This window comes from Pollicipes pollicipes, unplaced genomic scaffold (assembly GCF_011947565.3).
Source record: "Pollicipes pollicipes isolate AB1234 unplaced genomic scaffold, Ppol_2.1 Scaffold_3447;HRSCAF=4054_pilon_pilon_pilon, whole genome shotgun sequence".
Taxonomy (NCBI): domain Eukaryota; kingdom Metazoa; phylum Arthropoda; class Thecostraca; order Pollicipedomorpha; family Pollicipedidae; genus Pollicipes; species Pollicipes pollicipes.
The window spans coordinates 10,905,699-10,931,197 of record NW_023596297.1 but is presented as its reverse complement, the minus strand read 5'-3'; the positions used below and the strand labels follow the sequence as shown (position 1 = coordinate 10,931,197).

General features: G+C 60.8%; 1 protein-coding gene across 13 annotated transcripts in view; it reads right to left on the bottom strand.

Annotated features, from left to right (window-relative positions):
- The window catches only part of Ca-alpha1D (Ca[2+]-channel protein alpha[[1]] subunit D), a 66,109-nt gene extending 40,918 nt beyond the window's left edge, over positions 1 to 25,191 (bottom strand). For 12 of the 13 annotated variants that reach the window (XM_037213950.1, XM_037213946.1, XM_037213955.1 and 9 more), the window contains exons 1-2: positions 14,204 to 14,474; positions 4,511 to 4,616 (exon numbers count right to left, since the gene is read on the bottom strand). In XM_037213950.1, the coding sequence (XP_037069845.1) occupies positions 4,511 to 4,616; positions 14,204 to 14,352 (255 nt within the window). In that variant the 5' untranslated portion in view covers positions 14,353 to 14,474. Of the gene's footprint in view, positions 1 to 4,510; positions 4,617 to 14,203; positions 14,475 to 25,163 lie in introns of those variants that run through there. The other variant, XM_037213959.1, reaches the window with a different exon arrangement.
- Between the last annotated feature and the right edge of the window lie 308 nt (positions 25,192 to 25,499).

The following is a 25,499-nucleotide window of genomic DNA, read 5'->3' as shown; positions in this document are numbered from 1 at the left end:
AACTAAGGATGGGCTCCATCCAAAAATCACGCTTTAACTAACGTCTTTACTAACTCTCTTCTTATGTCTTTACATTTATAACGTCTTTCACAGGCAACTCCATAGTTCAATTTTTCTCTTTACCTTCCATCTACATAACCTAATGAAGAGGAACATGGGTGTCACCTTCGCTCCTGTCCAAGCTCTTATTTATTCAGTACTCCTGACTACAAATCCACCGCGCGCCGTTTCATCGGACTGGTGGTGCTTTCTGGGCCGTCTCTCTGCTTTCTTCCACATGATTCGTGCCTTTACGTTCCGGTATATGGCCATCCACATGCTATAGGCGAAGCGGGCAGACCTATTTTGACAATGCCCTTTGCGTGCGGCTGCAGCTGAGTGCGCAGTATACTGGTGATCGCGTAACGAATATGAGCCTAAGCATTTGAGCGGCTTTCATATTGGTCTGAGCTATTTGCGGCTCACGCGACCGCAAAGAGCAGTTTTCCCTAACACGTGAAAAACAAGTACCTACACTCATCTCCATCTGCGTCAGTGCAGGTGTTAATGCAAATGCCAGCACGATGGCGCTTCTCAATACAGGTGAGGGTCCTTGGTCCCCATCTCATTTCGCTAGTTCTTACTCGGCCGGGTCCTGTCCAGAGGCCGCCAGCCACTGAAGAATGATCCCCCAAGTCGCGGGATAACGCCGCCCCAGCCAGCGACACTGCGGTCACCTCTGGTTATGAACGCCGAGGGCCTAACAAGACAAATTACGATGAGTAATAACGAGGATCGGTGGATCTCAAGGGCAAAAGGACACGGGCGTACGAGGAACGCCGTACAAGGCCGCAGGACAGCCCGTTACAAGCAGCGGAGGTCGGCTCGGAGGCTGGGCGGGCGTCGTCCCCGCCTGGTCCGGCGTTGGCCCACCGGCCCAACGAAGCCCGGCCGCCGAGGTCAAGTCCACCTAGCAACGGCGCGCCGCTGGCCGGCAGCAGCGTCCGGCCGGTCACCAGATGGCGTGCCAGCGCGCGGCTCAGGCCGCCCCTGGCTGACCTTTCTCCGACGGCCGGCGGCGCCGGTCATGCACGAGAGACCCGGCCGGCCGCCCTCCGGCGTGAGCGCGGTCGACCTGGCGGGACGCGGACGCCAGAGGATGACCGCCGGCGGCGCACGGCCGACCTGGCGGGACGCGGGCGCCAGAGGATGACCGCCGGCGGCGCACGGCCGACCTGGCGGGACGCGGGCGCCAGAGGATGACCGCCGGCGGCGCACGGCCGACCTGGCGGGACGCGGGCGCCAGAGGATGACCGCCGGCGGCGCACGGCCGACCTGGCGGGACGCGGGCGCCAGAGGATGACCGCCGGCGGCACACGGTCGACCTGGCGGGACGCGGGCGCCAGAGGATGACCGCCGGCGGCGCACGGCCGACCTGGCGGGACGCGGGCGCAAGGGGATGACCGCCGGCCGCGCACGGTCAGCCTCGGAAAGACCAATCATGGCCGTGGATAACACATCTCTAAGCCGAGTGACTTCTCCTTGTAACGATCCCTGACGTCTGAAAGCCTCCTCAATTACTTCCTCTATCGGCGGCAGAGAGCGGCGCTAGAAACACGAACTCTGACTTTACTGGAATGCCTTTCAGCCCAGCAATGACGTCCCACCGTGTCATTATGTGACGCTACGGCCCTACACCGGGAAGAGCGGCGCCTCTGTCAGTCCTTTCAGTCGGCCATCAAAAGGAAACACCACGGCAACGAGCAAGATCAAGCACATCCACCAGCACGCACGCAGCGCACGAAACGTGGGTACAGCTGCACGCAAGCCGAGCGCGACGCGCGGGCACGGCTGCCTCCTTGTCAGCCTTTGTTGTATTTTTGGCTTTCGGTCGGCACAGCCGACCGAAAGCCAGGCCTACCGCTGGTGCAGAGCGCCACCACGCCCTCGCCAGCGGCAGCTTACGCCGGCAGCGACGTCGCGGCTCTACCACACAGGAGACAGCCCTCGGCAGCCACCGTCGCACGTCCAACACGGGGGGCGAGCGGCCACCGGGGCGCAGTCGGGCCGGTCGGTGACGGCTAGCGCCGCCGCCGGCCGGCCCATCAAGTATTGAGACCGGCGGCCGACGGGAGCCGGACGAGGACAGCTCGGCCGGCCCGACCGGCGGCGCTCCACTTCAGCCCGCGCTAGCTGGCGCTTCGGCCCTCACCCGCGCCCTGTCCACTGCCAGCTGGCCAAGCGAGCGCGCAGCAGTCGGCCCGGCCGCGCCACAGCAGCGTCCCCGTGGGGAATCCTGCGGGGCAGTCCCCGTGGGACCCCGTGCGCGAGGCGTCCAGGTGGAGAATCGCACAAGCGCTGCATTCTTGGGCACTCGGTGGGATAGTTGGTGCGGGAGTCGAGGATTCCCAGAATGTACTGAATATACCTGGTATAGTTATGAAATGGAACTGTCCTGGCGAAACAGTTGTGACCCGTATAGCTACCTTTCATAAATCACACACTTGTGAAATTTTCCTTAAGCAGTGTCTTACCTTATCTAATCTAACGGCCGACTAGTTCACCCCGACGCCGATTAGGCCAAGGCACACCACGTGCGGAAACAAGGCACACGTTCTCGTCACTTGAAATGCTCTCTAGGACTCCAGCCGCCTCTGCCGAGACCTCGTCCGCGGCATACTACAGACGGTCCCGCGACGCATCCCTGCCTGGCCCGACGCGTCACAGCAGGCACCTCCACCCGTCTCCCGTGGCCGAGGCACGAGCATTTCGAGCACAGCTACGGGCACGTTGAACGCCGCGCGAGAGAGCGTCCGCCGCCGGTAGCTGCTGGCACCTGAGCGACCACAGCGCAGCGGGAAATGGAGGGGGGGGTGGGGGGGGGCGCAGCACGGCCACCCACCGGCAGCCGCTCCGGCTCTAATGCGAGAGGCGTGTCAACACCTGATCGCGTGCAGGCTGCTACCGGCAACCGGCCACGACGGCCGGGCCACAAGCGACTGCTCTGGATCCCGACACGGCTGAACACACGCTGGACTCCAGCTGGAGACCGGAGACGAGGCCGCAGCCGGTCCCGGTCAGCTCAGACCGCCGGCCGGTGCCGTCCGTCCAGACCGCCTGTGGACCACCGCCGGTGCCGGTCCGTCCAGACCGCCTGCGGACCCCCCGCTGTGCCGGTCCGTCCAGACCGCCTGGCAGACCACCGGCCGGCCCCTGTCCGTGCACATCCCGCTGACTGGCGAGGCGTGGCGGCCCCAGTTCGGCCCCGCCCCCTGCTGGCAGCCCTCCAGCGGCGCTGGCACCGAGCGGGCCAGCACCACTGCAGCACGGACGGAGCGGCCGGGCGCAGCGAGGACGGCTGGGCGACGGGCGAGCGCGCGCGAGGCGGCCCGGCCAAGGCTCCAACAGCTGCCCAAGGGGGGAGAGGACCGCACTCCTGGGTGGACACGGCTGCTTGGCGACAGAAAAATGCGTGCTTAAGTCCCAGGACGCCGAAATGGTCGACAGTCACTCCTAATTCGAACTGGGACGCGTTGGCATAACCATGTTAGGCTTGCATTAGTTTGGGACATGAGATGAGCGGCCATTGTAACCCACAGAAGTGATATTAATGCCATTATGGCGCACGATGAGAGGAGAAAACCGCGACGGCCATGACCCGATCTGTCTATGTCGCTGGCTAATGTCACCCATGACACTAACCCAATCCCCTTCAGGTCTCGTCATGGACCGCAATGAGCTTTGCGGCCCGTAATCAATCACATCACGCTGCTAAGTGTATCGCCTGGTCTACGTCTCGGACATCATCACGTAGTGTGACGTACGTTTTACGAATGACAGGCCGAGCCAGACAAGAATGCGAGGTCGTCGCCCCCCCCCCCCCCCCAGAGGGAGAGGTACACGACCTGCTGAGTTGCACACGACACCAGCCACACGACTCGCAGAATCAAAGCGCCTGCACGCTCTCGCGTGCTGGGACTGAGGCGGGAACTTAGCGCCCCACCGTGCAGCATGCATGCGCGCGCACGCACATGCATCATCTCACAGAGCGGCGCAAACACGGCCTGTTCGGAATCCTGGCCTCTAAACAGGCACACAACGTCCATCGAATTAGCAGCTCACGTCAGCGGAATTCCGCAACAGGCACTGGGGCTGTGTGAGGGGGGGCGGGGCGGATACTGTAATTCTCCAAAACAACTACGTTAATCGCTGTTTCTAGTCTCCTTCCGGTGTTTTTCAGAGACTTGTTAGTGATTCTAGTGATTTGGGACTCACATCGATGCAACGAAAATATGGGAGGGAGACGGAAGGCCGGGGTGGGAGGTGAAGGGACTGGGGGAGGCAGCAACGGCTCCCTGAAGAGATACAAAGCCTCACCGGTGACGGCATCCACGCCGTGCAGCCAGCCCAGCTCGTCCCACTGACCAGACTCACTACACGGCGGGGGGGGGGGAGGGGGGCAGCTCGTCCGACTGACCAGATCCACCACACGGAGGGGGGGGGGGGCGTCCGAGACGGAGCGCGCACTCACCAGGATCGAGTTGGTGTTGTTGGAGTCGCCGTTGGGATACGGCGTGTACACGGCCAGCGCCGCGCAGTTAGCGAAGATCGTCAGCAGGATGAGCGTCTCGAACGGCGTGAGCACAGCGGTTAAGGAAGCGCCCTCCTCAGTACGAAACACTACGCAACATCACGACGGCTAACACACGCAGGCACAGGCGGACCGTCTCGCGGGTCGGCACGAACGTCAGCACCCCTCACACGACATGAGACACTTGAACGGCCACTTGACGGCGAACGAGGTGCAGACACGCATCGCTCGAAGCGAGCCTGAACTCGTCGGAAAGGTTCACCGCTGCGGTCAGGTCAGGCCACAGTTTGCAGCTGGCTGGACGGCGTGGCATCTCAGCCAGCCCGCTCCATGACGTCACCGGCCGCCCCGCCGGCGGCCGGGGTCAATCGGGCGCCGCGCTAACTGCGCGCTAGCCGGCCCACCGGAGCGAGCTCTTCAGACGGCTACAAACTTTGGCGTCGTGATGAAAGTAGTTCGGACAGGGATCTTCCACTACTCGGAATGCAGCAGAACCATAGTCGATAAAGTGATTGCGTGTACGTATGAGGGTGCGTTTTCGAGCGATATCGCCAACACGACGATAGATGTGCTGCGGGGATGCATATTTCAAGACAATGACGGGCACGTCGTACATCGGAGGTGGTCAATGGCTCGCAGCTGGTGGTCATCAACCTCCACGCGCAAAACACATATGTTGGCAGCCGACACATGATAATTGGATCCACCGCACACTTGTCGACGTAATGACGCATGACGAGTACCACACACCTCCTCCCCCGCTCTCCCTCCCTCCCTCTCCCTCTCCCTCTCCCTCTCCCTCTCCCTCTCCCTCTCCTCTCCCTCTCCCTCTCCCTCTCCCTCTCCCTCTCCCTCTCCCTCTCCTCTCCCTCTCCCTCTCCCTCTCCCTCTCCCTCTCCCTCTCCCTCTCCCTCTCCCTCTCCCTCTCCCTCTCCCTCTCCCTCTCCCTCTCCTCTCCCTCTCCCTCTCCTCTCCTCTCTCTCTCTCTCTCTCCTCTCTCTCTCTCTCTCTCTCTCTCTCTCTCTCTCTCTCTCTCTCTCTCTCTCTCTCTCTCTCTCTCTCTCTCTCTCTCTCTCTCTCTCTCTCCCTCTCCCTCCACAGCCGTGTGCTGATCTTGTTGCGGGGCAGCGGATGTGGTACGCCACGCCGCGCCTCGTTGCCCGCAGTCCGGCGGACGTCGGGCTTCGGCACGTGTCGCCACGCCGCTTGGCTGCCGGGGCACAGCGCCGGCCCCGTAACCTGACCTAACCTGACCTGACCCCCACCCCAGCGTCCGCCGGGCAATGGCAGCTGCGCGCGCGGACGGCACAGCCAGGGCCAGGACAGCTGCCACGCAGTGGGCCGGCTGCACCGAGGACCGGCTACGGGGTCGTGGGATATTCCACACCAGGTGGTTGGTACTTGATGTTTTGGACTTTTATCGCGGGAAATAGAGGGAAGTTTCTCAAAAGTGACATGCACACATAATCCATTCACGGCACCTCGGCAAAGCAAAATCAATTCGCTATGTGGGCATATATATATATATATATATATATATATATATATATATATATATATATATACAAGCATATACAATATTGACATTGGCTTACTTGTTAGATAATTTTTCAATTTTCCGAATAAATCGATCCCACAATTTCGTAACGTTTCATTGGTTCTGCCAGCATCACCAGACGATATAGGCACAACCACATATAGCGATATGCCAAACATTCGTAGTCGCGTCGGTTCAAAATTACATTTCGTCATTTTCCTAGCTCAAAATTGGTTATTTGGTTTATGAAAAAAGACGTTATCATGTAAAGAACTAAAGAGCACCCCGTGTGATGCCGAACACTGGTTAAGTCTTTACCCGGTTTTGACCCCCCCCCCTCCCCTCCAATTACGATCTATTTGTGGAACGAGTGCTGCCCATCCCACAACCAGGGTGCCCCGAGTCTCAATCTGCCAGCGGATTGCTGGATCTTTGTCCCGGATATAAGCAGCTTCCAGCACTTTCAGTCTAAATTTTTGCATACATTTAGCCAGCGGCATCGAAACAGTGTTATTGGAGCTATGTATGAGCTGACGTCACATGCCGCTTTGGCGCACCGACCTGGAGGTACGTCGTCATCCGCCTTGGTAGTTGGGTTGCAGCCTGGACGATGTACGAGTTTGGTCAACGTGCGCAGTCGTCGATAGGGCGTTTAAGCCCGTAGATCATTTCGGACCAGCATTAGGCCGACATTAACTCGTTGGCCATTTTCAGCAGTGGGTTATTTGTTGCCCAATTGTTCTTCATAATTAGGTTCGATATGCTGGGACTTTTGTGGTAAATTGCTAGCTACATGTCGTCGGCATTTGTTGGGAAGCAGTTTCTTGATATATCGCGAACAACCTCGCTGATATCGACAATCAGATCTTTTGGCAGCTCCACAAAATCTTCCATTCGCGCGATGAAGAAGCAAATGAAGAAGTAGTAAGAGCTGAAGTTGAACTGCATCGCCAGGGCAGGATGTCAATTGCATACGAGGCTGATTAGAAGACTAGCCGCGATATAATACAAATACATTGCTTCCCAGCAAACGCCGACAACATAAGCGGATGACGATACACCTCCGAGACGGTGCGCCAAATCGGCATATGTCATTAGCTTATGGAAGGACACTGTTCCGATGCGAATTGGCGGAAAATATCACCAAACTGGCCAAGTGTATGCAAAAAGTTAACCGGAAAGTGCTGGAGGGTGTGTAAATCCAAGACAAAGATCCAGCAATCAACCGGCAGATGGAGATGCGGGGCACACTGGTTGAGGGATGGACAGCCTCTAGTTCCTAAAAACAGATCGTAAAATGGGTATATATCTATTGTAACTGTGAAGAGCTCTCAGACAGCTCCTGCCTGAGTCTCTCAGGGATTGCACCAGGGATTGCACCAGTGGTCTCTCGCCGAGACGGCTGACGCTCCATCATAAACGGCTCTAACCAACCAGCTTATTGCGTGCTTAGTACATGACTATGTGGCGCTCATTAGAGATTGCCTGTTTATAAGTACGTTTCGGTACGGGGCGCGGTGATGGAGCGGGAGCACGGAGAAAACACGACGCGCATCTCACTAGCCGGCTGAAGGCACTCTTCAAACAAAACCTATCGATGGGCGGCACCAGCAATGCGTTTCAAGCCCATCATATTCCAGCTTCCGATCGACCTATCGACGCCGCCGCAGCAAACGGCAGACAAACAAGGTCAGTGTGGATCCGTGCGCGGGGACCGTCTGCCCGCGCACACGGTCGCGGGGACCAGTCTGCCCACGCACACGGTCGCGGGGACCAGTCTGCCCGCGCACACGGTCTCGGCGCTGGACACTGCGGACGCTCCGGCGGCGCCAGCACCGGACGGAGCGGCTGGTGGCGACGGGGCCGCGTGTGCCGTATCAGGTGTGGGCGGCGTGATACGGCCGCTGATGAGCGTCGAGCCCGCAGCTCCCGATCGATGCCGGGGGGCCAGGGGCGGACCAGCGGCGCGGCCCAGGCCGAGCAACAGGCCGGCCACCGTCGCTCCGTCGCGCCCGCCCGCGGCACCGTTTGGCTTTTTATTTGGACGACGCCGCCTGGCTCGGGCCGACCGCCGACGCAGACGGACAGTAAACACGCCGGTCTGTGACCGACCGGCCGCCGGCGCTGTGTCGGCGGCCCGGCTCGCTACCGCCGGCCTGGCGGGGCGCACGCACGCCGGGCCAGACCAGCGCCAGCGTCGGCGGCCCAACGAGACGCCAGCAGAACACGCGAGAGACGGGCAGAACGAGAGCTGTCATCGGACGGCGGCGGCGCGACGCACGAGCCGCGCGCCAGCGACGCCACGCGACGGCCGGCCTCGTCAGCAGCTGCCGGCGGGCCGCGCACGGGTGGCGAGCTCGTTGCCCCCCCGCTGGTGACGCGACCTCGACGCCGGGGTCGCGGCTCGCGGCGCGTGCCATCGACCGGACACGCCAGCTTGGAAAACCAATCAGCCGCCAGGCGAGTCCCGCCCGTCGCAGCCGACGGCAAATCAAGTCGGCCCGGCCGGCTCGCCGACGACGGTGACGCCGTCGCGAGGGTGTCACGGAAGAGCCGTCACGTCACTTTCCGCGCTGCCACGGGACCAGCGACGTAAAAGGCCAGAGGCGAACGTGTCGTGCGCCTTTAAAGGGGTGACTCCGAACCGACGGACACAGAAGATGGGCAGCCCGAGATCTGGACAATCCTACGAACTGTTTAATGATGTATCCATAAGCAATTTTAACGGTGAAATTTTGCGCGCGCCATCGCTGGCAGAAATTGACTTTGCATGGGTCGCACCGTGATTAGATAAAGATTGATAGCGCACGTTACGATGCTAGACAGTTAGTTAATGGCATGAGTGTGAGCGGTTACAGGTTCCAAAGCACTGGAAGACATAAAAATTGACAAAAGGGCACGAAGGGACTGTGACAGACCAAAAGCCTAGGGCAAGCGGGCAAACGGAGCGAAACGCAACATGGAAGCATGACTGTTTAACTACGTGTGAGATTTACCTGGAAGTCACGGAGATCGTTAACACGACGGTGATTGGGTGATAATCAATACCCAAGAAAATCCGCTTACTGTGAGTTCATTATTCCCTGGGTTCCGCGGTCAGCTGGACAGCCGGGACCGGAAACCAAGGGAGTCATGCAAGAAACCAGGCCCACTAACACCGGCCGATCACATTGGCAATGCAGCGACCCATGTCCTACAATAAGAACGATTCTAAATTTCACCTCGCAGAATGTATATGTACCATGAGATGTACAAAAATGTGTATACAAATGTGTTCACATGGCTTAATTTTAGGCAATGCACTGTTAAAAACTGTCGAACTGTCGATTAGCGCTGTTCGCTTTTAGCGTGCGATTTCGTTCTTGACTTTCGTTTGCTGTTAATAGTGTTAACCGGCGTCAACCGGCGTTTAAAACACCCGCTTAAACATTCTGGCACCCAAAAATGATGCAGAATTTAACGAATTCGCCGGCGACGTCAAATTGAACCGAAAATTAACGACAAAACCCGTCTGGTGCCATGGGTATTCAATTCAGGTTACATAGGTGAATTCAAAACTCACACGCGTTAGCAATGTCATGCATTACGCGAGAATCGATGACATTTTTAATCCTATAACCCTGCAGGCGATAGAGCAGTCATCTCACATGCCAATGTTGGAAGCATTTCAATATCCCACAAGCTACTACTGATTCCTGTCCTTGATACGGTTTAGTTTTTACGCCTTTATTGGCGGAATGAACCGCTGAAAATCAATTCTGATATGCTGCACACGCAACGAATGAAAAGCACACAACTCGGTTATATAGCACCTTGGAGGTACGAACATTCGGGTCCCACTGGGCCAAATGTGGCGCCATTTCAGCGCCCGACTGGCCATACACTACCCAACGAGCAACCACGGGACCGACGAGGTCCCAAACTGCTGACAAACACCCGGTCAGTGACCAATAAGGGGAGGCTACACCGCACGTGGCGAGCGCTTCTGTCGGGTCTGCGGCACTGACCCTACACCAGGGGTACAGCGTCACTGACCCTACACCAGGGGTGCAACTGACCCTATACCAGGGGTAAAGCACCAGCGACCCTACACCAGGGGTACAGCGCCGCTGATCCTCCACCAGGGGTGCAGAGCCACTGACCCTACACCAGGGGTGGAGAACCACCCGCCATACACTAGGGGTGCAGTGCCAACGATCCTACACCAGGGGTGCAGTGCCACTGACCCTACACCAGGGGTGCAGCAACACCCACCCTATACCAGCGATGCAGCGCCAATGACCCTATACCAGGGGTGTAGCGTCAATGACCCTATACCAGGGGTGCAGCGTCACTGACCCTATACCAGGGGTGTAGCATCACTGACACTACACCAGGGTGGACACCGTCGACCTTACACCAGGGGTGCAACACCACTGATCCTACACCAGGGGTGCAGCGCCACTGATTCTGCGCCAGGGGTGCAGTGCCACTGATCCTCCACCAGGGGTGCAGCGTCACCGACCCTACACCACGGGTGCAGCGACTGTGTCTCATGACAAACCGCCGCTACATCTAGACCGGTCGATGCCGGACGGTAAAGTATTTGGTTCCGAGCAGGGCTCGTCGGCAGCCTGGCGGCAACTGATCTTGCAGTCGCTGTGCTCCATGACACTGAAATATGCTGCAGGCACTTTTCAATTCATGACTTAGCAGCACAAACGTGGTTTAAAGCACGGAGTCGTGATAAATGAGCTACGGAAGGATTGGTCTCACACCGAGCATTCCTCCGCCAGGTTCCTGGTTTCGGCCGGTCTGTGCCCGCTCGCCCCGGCCGCCACGGTCGGTCCGGCTCGCCTCTACCATCGGCCGGCCATTCGTGGGCCGCTGGTACCAGAGGCAGACGTGTGTCCGGCGTAGGGCAGTACAGGGGCGCAGCCAGCAAGGGCGCTGGCAGACAGATCAGCTGTTCTAACAGCAGGTTTTGAAAACGACGCGTCGTGGGGAGTCGGGCAGACGTCGCGCCGCGAGGGTGCTCCACCAGCTTGGCTCTTTCCACGCGAGTAGTTCTTCAGCGTCGTCGGGAAATTTTTGCCGCGGAGCCGTGTAGGCTGGCGGGCTCAGCAACACACGCTGGCTCTGCTGGCCGCTTCACTACGTACCGGACTAAGGACGCCCAGACACGTTCACTTCGCAGGGCCAAAGGCCGCGCCCGCGGAGACTTGACAAGCATGGGCATGCGTAGCTCCATCCCACTCATTGTACTGATTCCATGGTGACTGCGCCGTTCCCCGCCCCTCCCTGTGGGCGCCTCTGCACACCGCGGTTCCTGGCGGCGACGGTACGGACAGTCTGCGAGAGGTCGGTTCGGGATGCCGAGGTAGTCACTGCCCCAGGGCGGTGGTGGCCAGAAACCGCGGTGAACAGACCCTGCAGATGAGACATATTCACCATTGCTTCTGCTGTCAGCACTTCACGTTTTCAACTGCATTTGTGCAACTCATGAACTCAATAATTCCTGCGTTGTGCTCCAATGTTACCAAGAATCTATCTTTCAACATCAGTGTTCGCTTAACCGTTGCCAAGTTTATCGTTAAGCCGCAGACACCGCCGCCTGACACAACTGAGTCGCGCCCTAGCCGCGGTCGCCTCGCGCTGCCTGCGGTCCTGCAGCCGGCGGCGCTCGGACCCAGCAGCGCCGCCCGCGAGCTTGCAGCCGGCGGCACCCGGACCAGCAGCGCCGCCCGCGAGCTTGCAGCCGGCGCCGCCCGGACCCAGCAGCGCCGCCCGCGAGCCTGCAGGCGGCACCGCCCGGACCCAGCAGCGCCGCTGCGCCGCTCGCAGCTGGGCTCGCTCGGCCGGCCGGCGCGTAATGAGACGCAGACGCAGACGAGCGCATTGTTAGCCCCACCGGCGCACACCTGTGTAATTGGGCCCGCTCACAAAGCGCTGTACATGGAAAGGGCTCCGCCAGCGGCGGTGCAAAAACACTGTACCCAGACGCGAACAATACCCGCGACAGCGGCGGCGCGCCGTCCCACACTCATACACAGACTGCGTTCTGATTCTGATTCTGATCTGCATATTTCAAGTTTACGGTCTGCAGTGTTTCGCACAAAACACTGTACCATAAATCAAGATATGAGAACTAGTTTAATTAAGGGGAGACGCAATAAGACGTGAGGACATAATGGCAAAAACACGTTGGTCCGCGTTTTCCTTCCAGTTTGGAACTGCCCACAGAAAAGACGATGCTGCCTTTTTGGGAAACTTGTGTCGACAATGGATGGCAGGCGGAGGTTGGCCCGCTGACGAGCCCGCGGCCCGGCTGTGGCCACGCCGGAGCGGCCAGCAGAACCGGCCTGACTCCGACTAAAACCGGTCTGCGGCGACCGGCCGGCCGGCGGAGCCACCCAGCTGGCAGCGACCTCCCGGCTGGCCACCCGACGGCAGGTCTGGCCAGGTGGCGGAGGGGGAGGGCGGAGGGGAGGGGGGGGGGGGGGCAGGCGCGCGCGGGGCGGCGAACATGCGACCGGAGGCCGGCCGGCCGGCGGCGCCGAGCTCTGAATCTGTGCGTCACGGTCCCGTCCCCAGCGCGGAGAGGCGTGCCCGAGGCTCCTTTGTCAGAGTGTGGATTGGTTGCTCAGCGCACTTCGTCACCAGCTGTGCTGGTTTCGGACAAGGCTGGCAGTCGCCGGCGTGCCGTCCGGCCGGCTGGCCGCTCTGCTCCGCGAGCACGTGACAGAGCCGCGCCGCACGTCTCCGCGTCCGTCACGCGGCAGCACTCCCAGCCCATTCGCATGTCTGCAGGTGTCCGTCTGCCCACGCGTCTGGCACGCAACATCAGCCCGGCTCTCAGGTCCGGCCGACGGCGGGGCCTCGCTGCGCGGAGCGGCGGGCGGGCGAGGCGGGGCCGAGCGGCGGGGCGGCGGAGCAGCCGGCGCGGCGGCGTGGCGTGCCAGGACCGGCATCCACTCGGCCGACGCCGGTCGGCTCTGGAGCGGCCGCCGCTGTCGCCAGGCCTCATTCCGAGCCGGCGGCGGCGGCGAGACGCCCCGCAGCCGCCGCCGGCTGACAGCGCGGCCGCCGTTCGCAGCCGGCGGCGCGGCTAGACGGCCACCGGGCCCAGCCGCGCACGTCGGCACGCGCCACGCCGGGGTTCGGCGTCACGCGCCGTAACAGCCGCCGCGCAGAAGTCATTTCGTCCGGTCCGGGGCCAAGTGGAGCAGGCACTCTGCGCCACGTGATGACCCTGATCGATGGCGCGCCGTCTCTGAACGGCGCGTCCGGCGGCGTCAGCCCGACCGCTCGGCCGTCGAGCACCGCCTCGTCGTCAGCGACGCTCGTCGATCGTGCAGCGCGCCGCGCCGGTATTTCTGAGCGCCTGAGTCACGGGCCGACGGAGCCGGGAGCAGCGGCGGCCGGCTCACCTCGCGTGCCTCCGCGGAGAAGGCGCGGGGCAAGTCGGCAGCCGGCGCGGTCCGCACGACTGGCGCTCCTGGCGCTCCTGGCGCCGCCGCCGCCGTCTGCGTCGGCCCCGTCGCACCGACGCCGGCCCGATCCCCAGGGACGCCCCCACCGCCACCGCTCCACCACCGCTGCCTCAGAATGAGGTCGCAGCGTACACCGCCATCGCGGCGGTGACGTAAGCGGCTACGGGAGGCGGCGCCGGCGGCTGAGGCGAAGGCGGGGGCGACGGCGACAGCGACGCCGGCGGCGTGAATGTCAAGTGGGCTCGTATAATTCTGGAGGGCTGCATAATTTTCTGGTCAGTCAAAGCGGGAAAATTAAGCCCGATGCGACAGAGGCACCTCGGGTGGGGATTAGCAGGGGCCGCCGGCGAACGTTTACCATCGATACTGAGCACGAGCCGCACGGAACCACGAGGTCTTCATCGCGCGTGACAATTTCGGGCGCCATAGGTTACGGCGCACATCCACGTATTCCATGGAACGTGGGACATGGGACATATCTGCTCAGATACGGAGCCTCCTCCCACACTCCTACATCAGCGGCGCCCGAAGCCCTTCCCTCACCCAGCCCACCAAGCCAGCCTCCCTCCCTCCATCACCAGCCCCGCTTTCACACCCCGCCGGCGGCGTCCATCAAAAGGATATTTCCACTCGACGATGCGAATGCAGGCCTGCCGGAGCGGGTTCTTCAGGCCGAGGCAGAAGAGGGCGCGCGGCGGCCGGTCGGGCTGCACCTTGACCGGGCGGCGTGGCGCGCGCCGCGCCGGCTCGCCCGGCTTCTCGCCGTTCTGCATGGTGGTGGTGGCGCCGAGCGCCGCCGCCCAGGCCGAGCTCAGGGGCTTGTCGGCGGGCTGCGAACTGGCGCCGCCACCGCCGGCCGCTGGCGCGCCGCCGGCGCCATGGCCGCCAGGCCCGGCTGAAAGCGAGAACAGCGCGGTGAGCGGCGGCGGTGAGCAGTCGCAGCGACGCACACACACACACAGAGCACTGCTGCGGCCAGCGCGCCGGCCACGCGGCTACGCAGACAGCGCGGCAGCTGCACCAACAGCACACAGACACTACATGGCCAGCAGAGTATGCTGCAACGTCAGAGTCAGTGACAAGGCATTTTGTGACCATTGAAAACGACTCGATGACAAAAATATGGGCCAAACGCGAAGCCAAACATTGTTCGCTGCATGCCTGTATGTATCTGTAAATTCACGCTTGATGAACGAGTCACACAATGGACAATGGACAATCTGACAGCCACACGTTCAATGGACAACGTTTGGCGGTCAGAGCGTGTGAAGCCAAAAAGCGCATACATACATACGTAAGAGCTGTCGACGTCACTTACACGTGAGTAGTACACCATGAAACACCGATGCTATCGGGCTAGGGGTTACCACGCGCCCATTCAATGCGGGCGGGAAACGCTGGTGTCTGTGCGACGCAAGTCTGTTCGGTAGCGGGCTGCACAGCGCGAACGCCACCGAACAGTGGCCGAACAGCGCTAACCAGCGTCGGTTCGGGGCCGCGGGACATGCAGCGGCCCCTTCTGCCCGGCAAAACCCGGCGTGCACCTCCTTCGCGGGACGGTAACTGGACTAGGCGTCAGCTTTTGCACCTTCTCCTCAAATATGTCTCAGGATTGGAAATCGTCAACTACTTATGATATTGATAACGATATATTTATATGTTGATGATGACTGCTGTTGTTGTTCAGACGAAAACCAGGTATTAAGCCCGGATTTGTCCATTTGATTACAGCGCAGGAAGGAGCCGCCAAACCGGTCCTCCTGCCGCCGCCTCCTGTCACCGGACGAGTCGGGTTCTCGTCGCCCGGGCGGAGGGCACTGTCGCGCCGCCGCAGGTGCCGGCCGTCAGGCCAGTCCTAGCCAGCTGTGGGCGCGTCTGCAGCGCACACTTGTCCGCCGGTCGACCGGACGGTCCCATGGCCCGGTCCGGTCCGGCCCGGTCAACGGGGGACCATGCGATGCCGCAAGCGGCGCGAACGAGCCGGTGTGGTCGCAGCAATGCAAGCGCCTCCGATTGCACGTACGAGGGTAGGAGGCTACGCGTCTTGGGCGGCGCTGTTGGATCGCTGCGGACCTCGGCCGGTGTTGTTGTTCCAGCTGGTGCGCGGAAACGAGCCCGGGCCCATTTGGCCGGGCCGCGCCGGCCGCCGCGGGCACAGCCAGCGCCGGCGCGCCGCCCGTCTGAGTGCCAAGCCGTGTCGGCGGCGGCGGACCCGGCGCGGCCGCGCCGTCCCCACTCCGCGCTGGCCGCCGCAGCACGCGCCCACGCGCCGCGCATGCAACAGCACGTCCACTAGGGCGGGCTTTGAGCGGAAGCCGCTCAATCGCCCGAACAGTCGCCGATCAGGGGCGGCGCTCGGGGCAGGCTTCGGCGGGAGCAGGATCCTATTTTGATGCCGGGACGCGCACCGGAGTGCAGCTGCGATCACTGCAGCACATTAGCGGTCCAGCCGGATGTATATGGGAGGAATATTCCGTGCCTGCGGCAGCGCGCCTGCCCGCGGCCCTCCTGTGAAAGCTTTGTAGACATATTCGGAAAACACCGCGCCCCGAACGGTTTTCAGAACGTTGACGCATGCTTAGGAACCCAATGGACCGGCGGTCATGAGAACGCGCGAGCATCCGTGGCCTCAGTCCGAACGCTTGGCGCGGACACCATTCACCCTTTCAAATCACATGCTTGGTAAAATGTAAACTGCGACGCGTGCAAAGGCAATACGGCTCATGGACAACAGAAAGCCGCACACGTGTAACCGAAGTATCGGCTAATTGGTCGTTACCATACAACAACGCCATCGGCGGCCGCTCGCCCTCCATTACAGTAATTGTAAGTATCCAATTGTCTGCGCAGTAAAATCCTTACACTTCGCGGGCACCTTCACCTCCCTGAAACTAAGTGTGGCGAGAATGCTATTCATACCGATGAACGTTAGTAAGCCACGCGGACCACGATCTGCGCGCGCGTGCTCATGCGCGGCCGAAAAGACCCCGCGCAAATCAGCTGCTGAAACAGAGCGGTACTTTCTGTGGCGGCTTATGGGCGCGTGCAACAGGCGCTGTTTGGAATATAATTCATGTGTGTTGGCAATGTTCGTTGTTTATGATGCGATCGGCACGTCATGAGCCTAAAGAAGCCGGTGTAAACAATTCGGAATACTGTGTTTTATGACACCATGATATGGACAGCGCGGACAGTCATCGACTGGAAACCGGTCATTGGGTAGGCAAGCCACATGCCTAAACGTGTCATCGCTGCAAATAACTGTGCTGTCTCCTGCACAGGAAGCACGCATTCCGACGACCGACCCCGAGTCACTGTGGTATGCTCAATCGCCAGAACTAATGCCCACTGAGAACATAATCCGAACGAACGACAGCTCGTCTTTCTAAAAGCAGATCTCAATCATTCCAGTTATGCCATGGAAGCCTTTACCAGCGTAATCGTGTTTTCGCAGACCAGTTTACGAGAGCGTGGAACATCCTCACATCACATGAGCGTGCGCTGGCTGGCACACGGCTCGCTCCTGGCAGGCACCCCAGCTTCCGGTCCGGCCCGCTCTACACTCTCCAATCGCCGTCTGTGAGCCGTTGGATGAGCACGATCGGACCGGCTCCGGACGGGCGCCGGTGACGTCACGCGCTGGCGCTCGGCGTATGTTCCAGCTGTGCCACATCGGGCCCACATCGGGTCGCGTGTTCCACCCAAAAACAGCTGTCCGTAAACAGAAAGAAACCCCGCATCTGAGTCCAGTTATGACATGGATCTAGCGTGTGCTTTGACTTATCAGTGTCAGGCAACGCCTTCAAACCGTCGCCAGTGGCGTGCGCCTCATCCGCGGGCAAAAAAGGCACGGCTGTTCCCAGCCAGCGTTTGAAGGGTGGCGGGGACAGCCCAATCCATGACCTGCACCGGGTGAACATCAGGCAACTTGACACTGAGCAGTGCGACATACGACGCGACACTACGAGCAGGCCAACTGGTGACAGGTGACTTGGCAGAGGGAATGGGCTGACCCATGCCACTTGACTCAAAGCTGCCAGGTCAGGCGAATCCGACCCCAGGTCAGACCGGCTTCACACCACCGGGTCAGTCGCACCCGACCCTGCCGCCGGTCTAACCTGACCATGCCGCCAGTCTAACCTGGCCTTGCTGCCAGTCTGACCTGACCTTGCCGCCAGTGTGACCCAACCCTGCTGCCAGTCTACCCTGACCCTGCCACTATTCTAACCCGACCCTCCCGTCAGCCTAATCCGACTCTGCTGTCAGTCTACCCTGACTCTGCCGCCAGTCTACCCTGACTCTGCCGCCAGGCTACCCTAACCCTGCCGCCGGTCTAACCCGGCCCTGCCGTCAGCCCAGCCTCACAGCGCGGCGCTAGCAGTCGGCAGGCCGGCCGGCCGGACAGGCGGGCGGCGCATATGACTTGCCGCACGGCGGCATTCAATTGACGTTGTCCAGCCTTTCAGGACCAATAGCCAGCTGGCAGCCCGGAGACGAGCGCCGGGTGCCGGCAGCACCAATAACAAGCTCCCATGAGCACCGGTCAGACGTGCCCTGCAGAGTTCATCACAAGAGGCGGTGAGACGCGCGCGTCCGGCGGCCACATGACCGACCGCTGACCGGAGCGGCGCCGCTCAGGGCGGCCGAGGTGCGCCCCGCCGGGCGCATGGTGCCGGCCGGGCCGCCCTCAGAGGCCGGCGGCCGGCCGCTCCCGGGTCACGTCAAGGACGGCCTGCGCCACATCACCGGCGGCCGCCCCAAATAAGACGGACGCACGGCGCGCCTGTCGTTGTAAGACCCACTTCCAAATACAAGTCTCTGAGGTTTAAAAGATGATCTGCCTGAAAAATGCTCGCATCGTATATTCCGTTTCAAGGTGCACTAAATCCCTTACGACTATATGTCATGCATGTGCTCTTTCTAATCCATCGCTAGGGCCGCAAAGTTTGAGTTGGCCGACACGGGGCATCCACTGCCCTTACGCCGGCGGCAGCGTACCAGGCCGCGGCGTGTCCCAGCTGCAGGGGACGGGACCGGCGGCCGGGGGCGCGGCGGGTCCCGAATGCAGGGGCCGGCGGCGGTCGGGGGCGCGGCGCGGCGGTGGAGGCGAGCAGGCGGCCGGCCCGGCCGGCGCCAGCATCCACTGGTCAGCACCGGGCGGGGCGGAGTGGGGTGGGTCTTCACCGGACATCGGCCGGGTCGGGGAGAGCCAAGCCCAGCACTCCAAGGACGACGAGCAGAGCCGCACAGGTGCTGGAGTCACAACAACGGCAAAGACAGTAGGGGAGGCGAGGGAAGGGAGGGGGCACAGTCGGAGAGAGCACACCCGGCAGCTCGCGGGGAGAGTACCCATCGCCGCCAGCTCGCCGCTCGCGGTGAGGCAATTTCGGCGGGGTCCTAACGTTTTAACGAGCACCGGTCGCACATCCCGGCAGTCATTTGCTGGCGCTGCAGCAGGCCACGGCACCGAACCACACCGTGCGCAGGGACGCGGAGGTCCATCCGCAGGGACGCGGAGGCCCATCCGCAGGGACGCGGAGGCCCATCCGCTGAGACACGGAGGCCCATCCGCAGAGACGAGGAGGCCCACAGGCAGAGACGCGGAGGCCCATCCGCAGACACGTGATAGCCCATCCGCAGGGACGCGGAGGCCCATCCGCTGAGACACGGAGGCCCATCCGCAGGAACGCGGAGGCCCATCCGCAGAGAGACGGAGGCCCATCCACAGGGACGCGGAGGCCCATCCGCAGAGACGTGATGACCCGTCCGCAGAGACGCATCTACCAGCCGGCATTCTGAGCGCGATAGCGATCAAATACTCACTCAGTTAGACATGACATATTGTGCCGACATTAAAACCACATAACTTCGCCGAAACACTTCGCGGAAGCGCCTTTAGGGAACAAAGGCTTCTGAAGTAATCGGCTTCAGATATAAGCGACACACTGTTTCGGCATACCACTGAGGCCACCAGTGTGATATGCTACCAGTGTCACGTTTCGCAGTATTCCATAGCTCACGGTATGCCGTGCCCGTTTCAGCGAGCCTTTAAACTTGTTACGCTTGCGCTACATTAACCGCAGCTGACACGTCCACCACCCGCGCATAAATCATTACATTAGGCCGGCGTCCGCTGAAAATCCGCCCGGAAATTGTGGGACAATGTGGCGCTGTCCGCAGCATGAGCAGGGGTCCCAGCAGTGTAAACATTTCAGGACATGCTTTGTTGAAAAGGGGTGTCTGCAGGGACGCAGTGCGGACATACCCAGAAACGCACAGACACCAACAATGTCTCGAAAGAGGTGCTGTACCAGGAATAGGGCGACTGTATCAGAGCTGACCCCGGATAAACAATGTTAGAAGGTTCGACAGAACATTTCTATTTGGAAGATTTCTCAATACCAAGATGGACATTTCAAAGTTATGAAATAACCCAGTGCCTATCGAAATATACGCAGATTGAAAATTGCATAATGTGTACCACCGTTTCGTTTATTTGTATCATATGACAACACAAATGCGAAAAAACTCTGAACACGACAATTTTTCGCATGATTTTTCTTGGTTCACATGCTACAAAAAACGCTCCTGGTACAGTACCTCATCTTGTCTTTTTACGCATGTGGCGGGAAACTAGCAAAATTTCTTATATATAAATTTCTTAAATATATATATATATATATATATATATATATATATATATATATATATATATATATACAATAGTGCCCAGCACCAGCTAGGCCGCACAGAGGGCAGCCGGGCGCCGCTGCGCAGATTTGGGCTGGATGGGGCGGGCACGCTGGGGTATGCTGGGGTTCGCCGGGTAACACCGCCCTCTGGTCCCCTCAGAGAGGAACGCCCGGTTACCAGCGCCGCTGGTCCGCTGCGGCCGGACGCGGGACACGGCCGGCCACTGTGGTGTCGGCGGCCCACGTCAAGGACGAGGCAGCCACGCGGCGCCGACCAGAACTCGACCCGGTCCGCGCTCGGGCGTGATCTCCACGGTCTCTGTCGGCCGGCTCGGAGGCGGTGAAGTTCAAAGCCCGCCGGGGGCGGCCACGTTGTCGCGAATCTCTGTAAAAATAGACTTGGCCGCACGGCGTTCTTCTCAGGCGACGTGGACGCACTGTTCCCGCCCGGAAAGTTCCTACACCGTGCTCCACACTGATGCACGCGAATATGGGGCGCATTTTTCCCGGTAAGTTGCTGCGCTGCTCCCCATCCATGCATGCGAAGTTCAAAGTACCCAGACTTTACACGAGATATCTTGCCAGGCAGCTGTTTGACGTCAACTTCGCAGCGCACCGACATAAACAGAGCGTTCATAAACACTTTTCTCCGCAGTCACCTCATTAGGGCGGTCGAACCTGCCGCGCTGGTGCCGGAGCGTCAGCTGATATCTGCTGTCCGGCTCCAGCCGCCCGTGCGGTGCGCCGCGCCGGCGAGCCGGCCGCGCCCAGAGCCGCCGTCGACGGAGCCGACACTTGGCACGTGGCGTCCACCGGATCCGGCGGCTGCGAGGCGACGCGGCCGCCAGCAGCGGCGCCCGCCGCGGACGGCCGGCCCGGGGCCAGCGCTGGCGCTCCAGCTCGAGCCGAGGCCGGTCGCCGGCCGCGGGGCGGGCCGTCCGGCCGGCGGCTGCAGCCGGTCTGCCGCCCGAGCGGCCGGCCCCGCGCCGTCACAGCGCGCGCCGAGGCGGCACCGGTCCCCACGCGTGTAGTGTCGCGCGGGAAACCGGCAACCGCGGGCGGCGAGCGCCAGGCCGCCGAGTGGCCGTCTCGGCCGCCGGCGCCAGCAGACGGGCGCCAATCGTTACTGGCGACGACACGCTTGAGGCCGTATTTGCGGGTCGTCCAGCCGCAAACACGGCCGGGCATTGATCAGTGTGGGCCGTCGGCCGCGGCCGACTGTCGGCGTGTTTGCTGGAGAGGCGACCGAGGCGCCGCCGCGCACACGGACACGGCCGGCCGCGTGATCCGCCCTCCGCCCGTCGGCACACGCCTGTCCACGAGCCCGCCTGTCCGCCGGGCACCTCCAGGCACGCGATCTGACGGGCTCCTCCCGGGAGGTGATACGTGCACCGGCGCGCCTCCGACCACAGGGACACACTCCTGCCACCTCCCGGCACATCGCTTCACCGTCAGCCTCGCGTGCCTCCAGCCTCCTGTCCGCCAGGCCGTCGGTGGCACCGCGCACGCCGCGTGGCCGTGTCCCGGTGGCGCCAGGTCGCCGCCGCACCGGCACATCATGGTCACGTGCCGGGCGCCCGGCGCCAGCCAGCCGCCCGGCGCGTGATCGGCCCGCCTGTCGTCCGCGGCGCCGGCCGCGCTGGAGTAGCGGCGCCGCACGCCGCGTGACGCCCCCGGGTCAGCCGGTCGGGCGCGGCCGGCGCACGGCCGCCGCTGCCCGTCGGCCCGCTTGCAGCCCGGCCAAGTGTCAGACGACGACGCTAGCGCTCGAGATGAGGCGGGCGGCGGAACTGTCTGCGGCGACGCGGTCCAAAAATGGTCGTGCATGCGGAGTCGAGCGGTGCATGGCCGCCGGCCACTGCCCATTTGTCAATTCCTGCAACAAGCCTTATCGGTGGTGCAAGCGAGTCCGTCCACACGCTAAAAAAACATGCCTTGTCACGGAAGCCACTTCCAGCAGCGGGATAAAGCAAATGAGGCGCGCTTACCGTCCGCCTCCAGCCGCCGACCACTTTTCTAGCAGCGGACTGCAGCGAACGAGACGCGTTTACTGTCAGGCTCTCGGTCCCCAAACCACTCTTCTAGCAGCGAGCTGAGACGAATAAGACGCGTTTACTGTCAGGCTGTCGTCCCCTCGGGGCCCGCAGCTACGTGCCATGAACCTGGAGCGGCTGCTAACTGGATTTGCTCGGGCCGCCGCAGAGGGGCCCGGCCCAGGTCCGACTCCTCGTGTCAGCGGGGTCAGCGTCTCTCCCAGCGGAGAGCCGCTGACGCCAGGGAGGCGGCGCTCGGCGCCCCTGAGGCGTGTCCTACATCGGCCGGCCGCGGCGAAGGCCCGGCTCGGCGGCCGTGACCGGTCGGACGGCTCCCGGGCCGGCCGAGACGGGCGCTGCGTTTGCGTCTGCGCCGCGTCAGCGGTCCTGGTGCACAGAGACACAGCCGGACAGCGCGGCGGCGACCGGTGCCGCAGCGGCGAGCACAGCCGCCTGCCGCGTCCACCGAAAGAGGCGGTGGGGAAACCTGTAGCTCCAGGGCCTGCCACGCTTGGCGAGAGCGGGGCCAAGCAGCACTTTGGCTGTGGAAATCCACTGGCATCGGAGATTTCTGCGACCCAGATGATGCCTTATCTACTGGCGTTGCCTTTATCGGAAGTGTCGGAACACATCACGCAGAAATCCCATCACCAGATTTCGTGGCGCGTTCTTGCCAGCCTGATCATGGGAAGATCAGTGCTTGGGTGGCGTGGCGATCAAGCCGCCGCATACTTCCTCCGCGGCGCCCCATCCCTCCGGCCATGCCTAACGCCTCAAGGTCGGCACGCGCCGCGGACACGCAGCCGGGTCGTCAATAAGCTGCACTCGGATCATCCGAGTCGCCAATAAGCTGCACCCCTATCACGACACATCCGGGGATCAGTACACCCGGCTGCGGCGCGGACGAACTCCACTATTGATCTCAGAGTCATACGAACAGGACTGGTGTATCGCTGGGATGACGCGCCCGTTAGCAGCCTCCATTTTAACTCGCGTTCACTTCAGTTCAGTCGACACAAGTCAACACCAGCTAGGGAGCACAAAAAGCCAAAGGTAGGTGCGCAAAGCCAAGTCGGAAAGCTCGTTTCAAGGCTAGGCGGAGGACGCCTGCGAACTTTGCTCGGCAGCGCCCTAAAGCAAGGCAGAGACGCGCCCTAAAGCAAGACAGCGACGCGCCCTAGAGCAAGGCAGAGACGCCCTCTAAAGCAAGGCAGAAACGCGCCCTAAAGCAGAGCCGAGACGCGCTCTATAGCAAGGCAGAGATGCGCTCTAAAACAAGGCGGAGACGTGCTCTAGAGCAAGGCAGAGATATGCCCTAAAGCAAGGCAGAGAGTCGCTCTAAATCCACGAAATGCCGAAGCTCGAGTAGAACAAAGCTCTTTGCTTTGAACGAACATCCACAACATCCGTCGGGACCCGTCATATGACATTTGCAATTATCGGTGTATTTCACTCTTTTTCACGTAGCAATAGTCAACAACTGAGTAATCTAGCTTCCTCTTGGTAGAGCCGTAAACAGCGCACTTCTGATTTCTGAAGGGAAGTATGATTTGGCGCGCAAATCGAAAAGCCGTGGTGATAAAACTGCGCTAGTGATAATTCAGCAAAATTTAAATAAATTTGTCGGAAACTGCCACAAAAACAAACCAGAAAACCGTAACACACAACTGCTCCGAGTCTACCAGCTTGCCGAATGAAAGCAAGATGAGCGTAATAGCACGCGGATCCGAGGCACATTAATTATTCCCGGAGAACGCTAACTTACGATGATGGGAAACGCTAACTTCCCAAATAACCATTCAAATGGTTATAAACGCCCGCCAAAATTTATTGTTTTGTGCATAAATACAGGGACTCCCCATGGACTGGATAGATCCGAGGATCATATATCAATCCCTGCAGTTGACTACGCTGTATCGCGGCATTTTGCACTGCAAAAACACGCGTCTTGGGAATGAAATGCATGACGTCGCTGGCCTGCCAAACGATTTGAAACGGACCAGACGCTGTCAAGAGTGACGCCTTAAGAACAAGCACTTCACTGCTCATGTACGTTGCATGTTCCATGTAAGGCTCAAAAGAGCTAAAATATGACGGGTTGGTGTAGATTATCATGAACATATTTATGTTTCCTCGGATTAAATGAGGCCTGAAGATTTGTGAAAACGGTGATAGATGAGAGGATTGGATTTTAATTTGTTGCATGGGATTGGACTCCTATCATGCTTGTCACCATACGTAAACATTTCAATTATGAAAATCCGCTAGTAGATGTGACTTTTACCATTTCAAAGCGTCTGTCTTACACATGATAGCCAACGTTCAAGGGACGTCATGTGACGCCTGCGCGCAAGGACGATGCTATACTGGGCTTCTTTCTCTTCACATTCACACTTTTGCGGTGATGATTGCATTACCACGTCGAATAACCGAATTTGGACATTGTTTTACTCATTGTTAGTTGATGAAAGCTATAATTTATCATTTCGAAAACAAACATGTTAAACTGCGGCCAGTCTTCCCACTATCTCCGCGACGTCCATAACATCATGCCAAGAAGGTGTTTTGATGGTAGAAACAACGGACTCGACATTGAATTTCCCCGCATCATTCCACATTTGACGAACACACATTACAGCCCTGCGTGCCAGCGACTGCCCGCCATTATTTTCACTACGGCCACGTCATTGAACGCGGGATCCGAAGAGCAGACACCACCAGCCATCAGCGGCGCGGCCTATCTGCCGGCCGGGCGCCTGGCGCGCGGGTGGCGCTCGCGCCGGGCCGGCGGACGGGACGCGGGGCGCGCCGCCCGACCCCGGCGCGGTAAACAGAGGCCGGCGGCCGTCACGTATTTACCCGTCAGCTGTGGAGCTTTGCCGGCCGCGGCGGCCGGAGCCGGAGCCGCCTCCATCACACTGCACCCGCTCGCGCCGCGGCCGTCTCACGGGCGTCACAGCGGCGAGCGCGCGCCATGCGGGCGGCGCCACACGCGCGCGCACGCCGCAGCGCCGGCTCCGCTCCGTTCCCAGCGGCGGCTCGCGCTCTTTCTCTCCTTCTCTCGCCCGTTGGCTCGCGTGCCCGCTCGGTGGCGGCGCCGTGCGTTCGGTGTGCGCTCGCGCCGGCCACTGCCACAGGTAGTCGGGCCGGCGCGGCGGCGCGGCGGCGCGGGGCGCGGCGGCCGCCGGCGCCGAC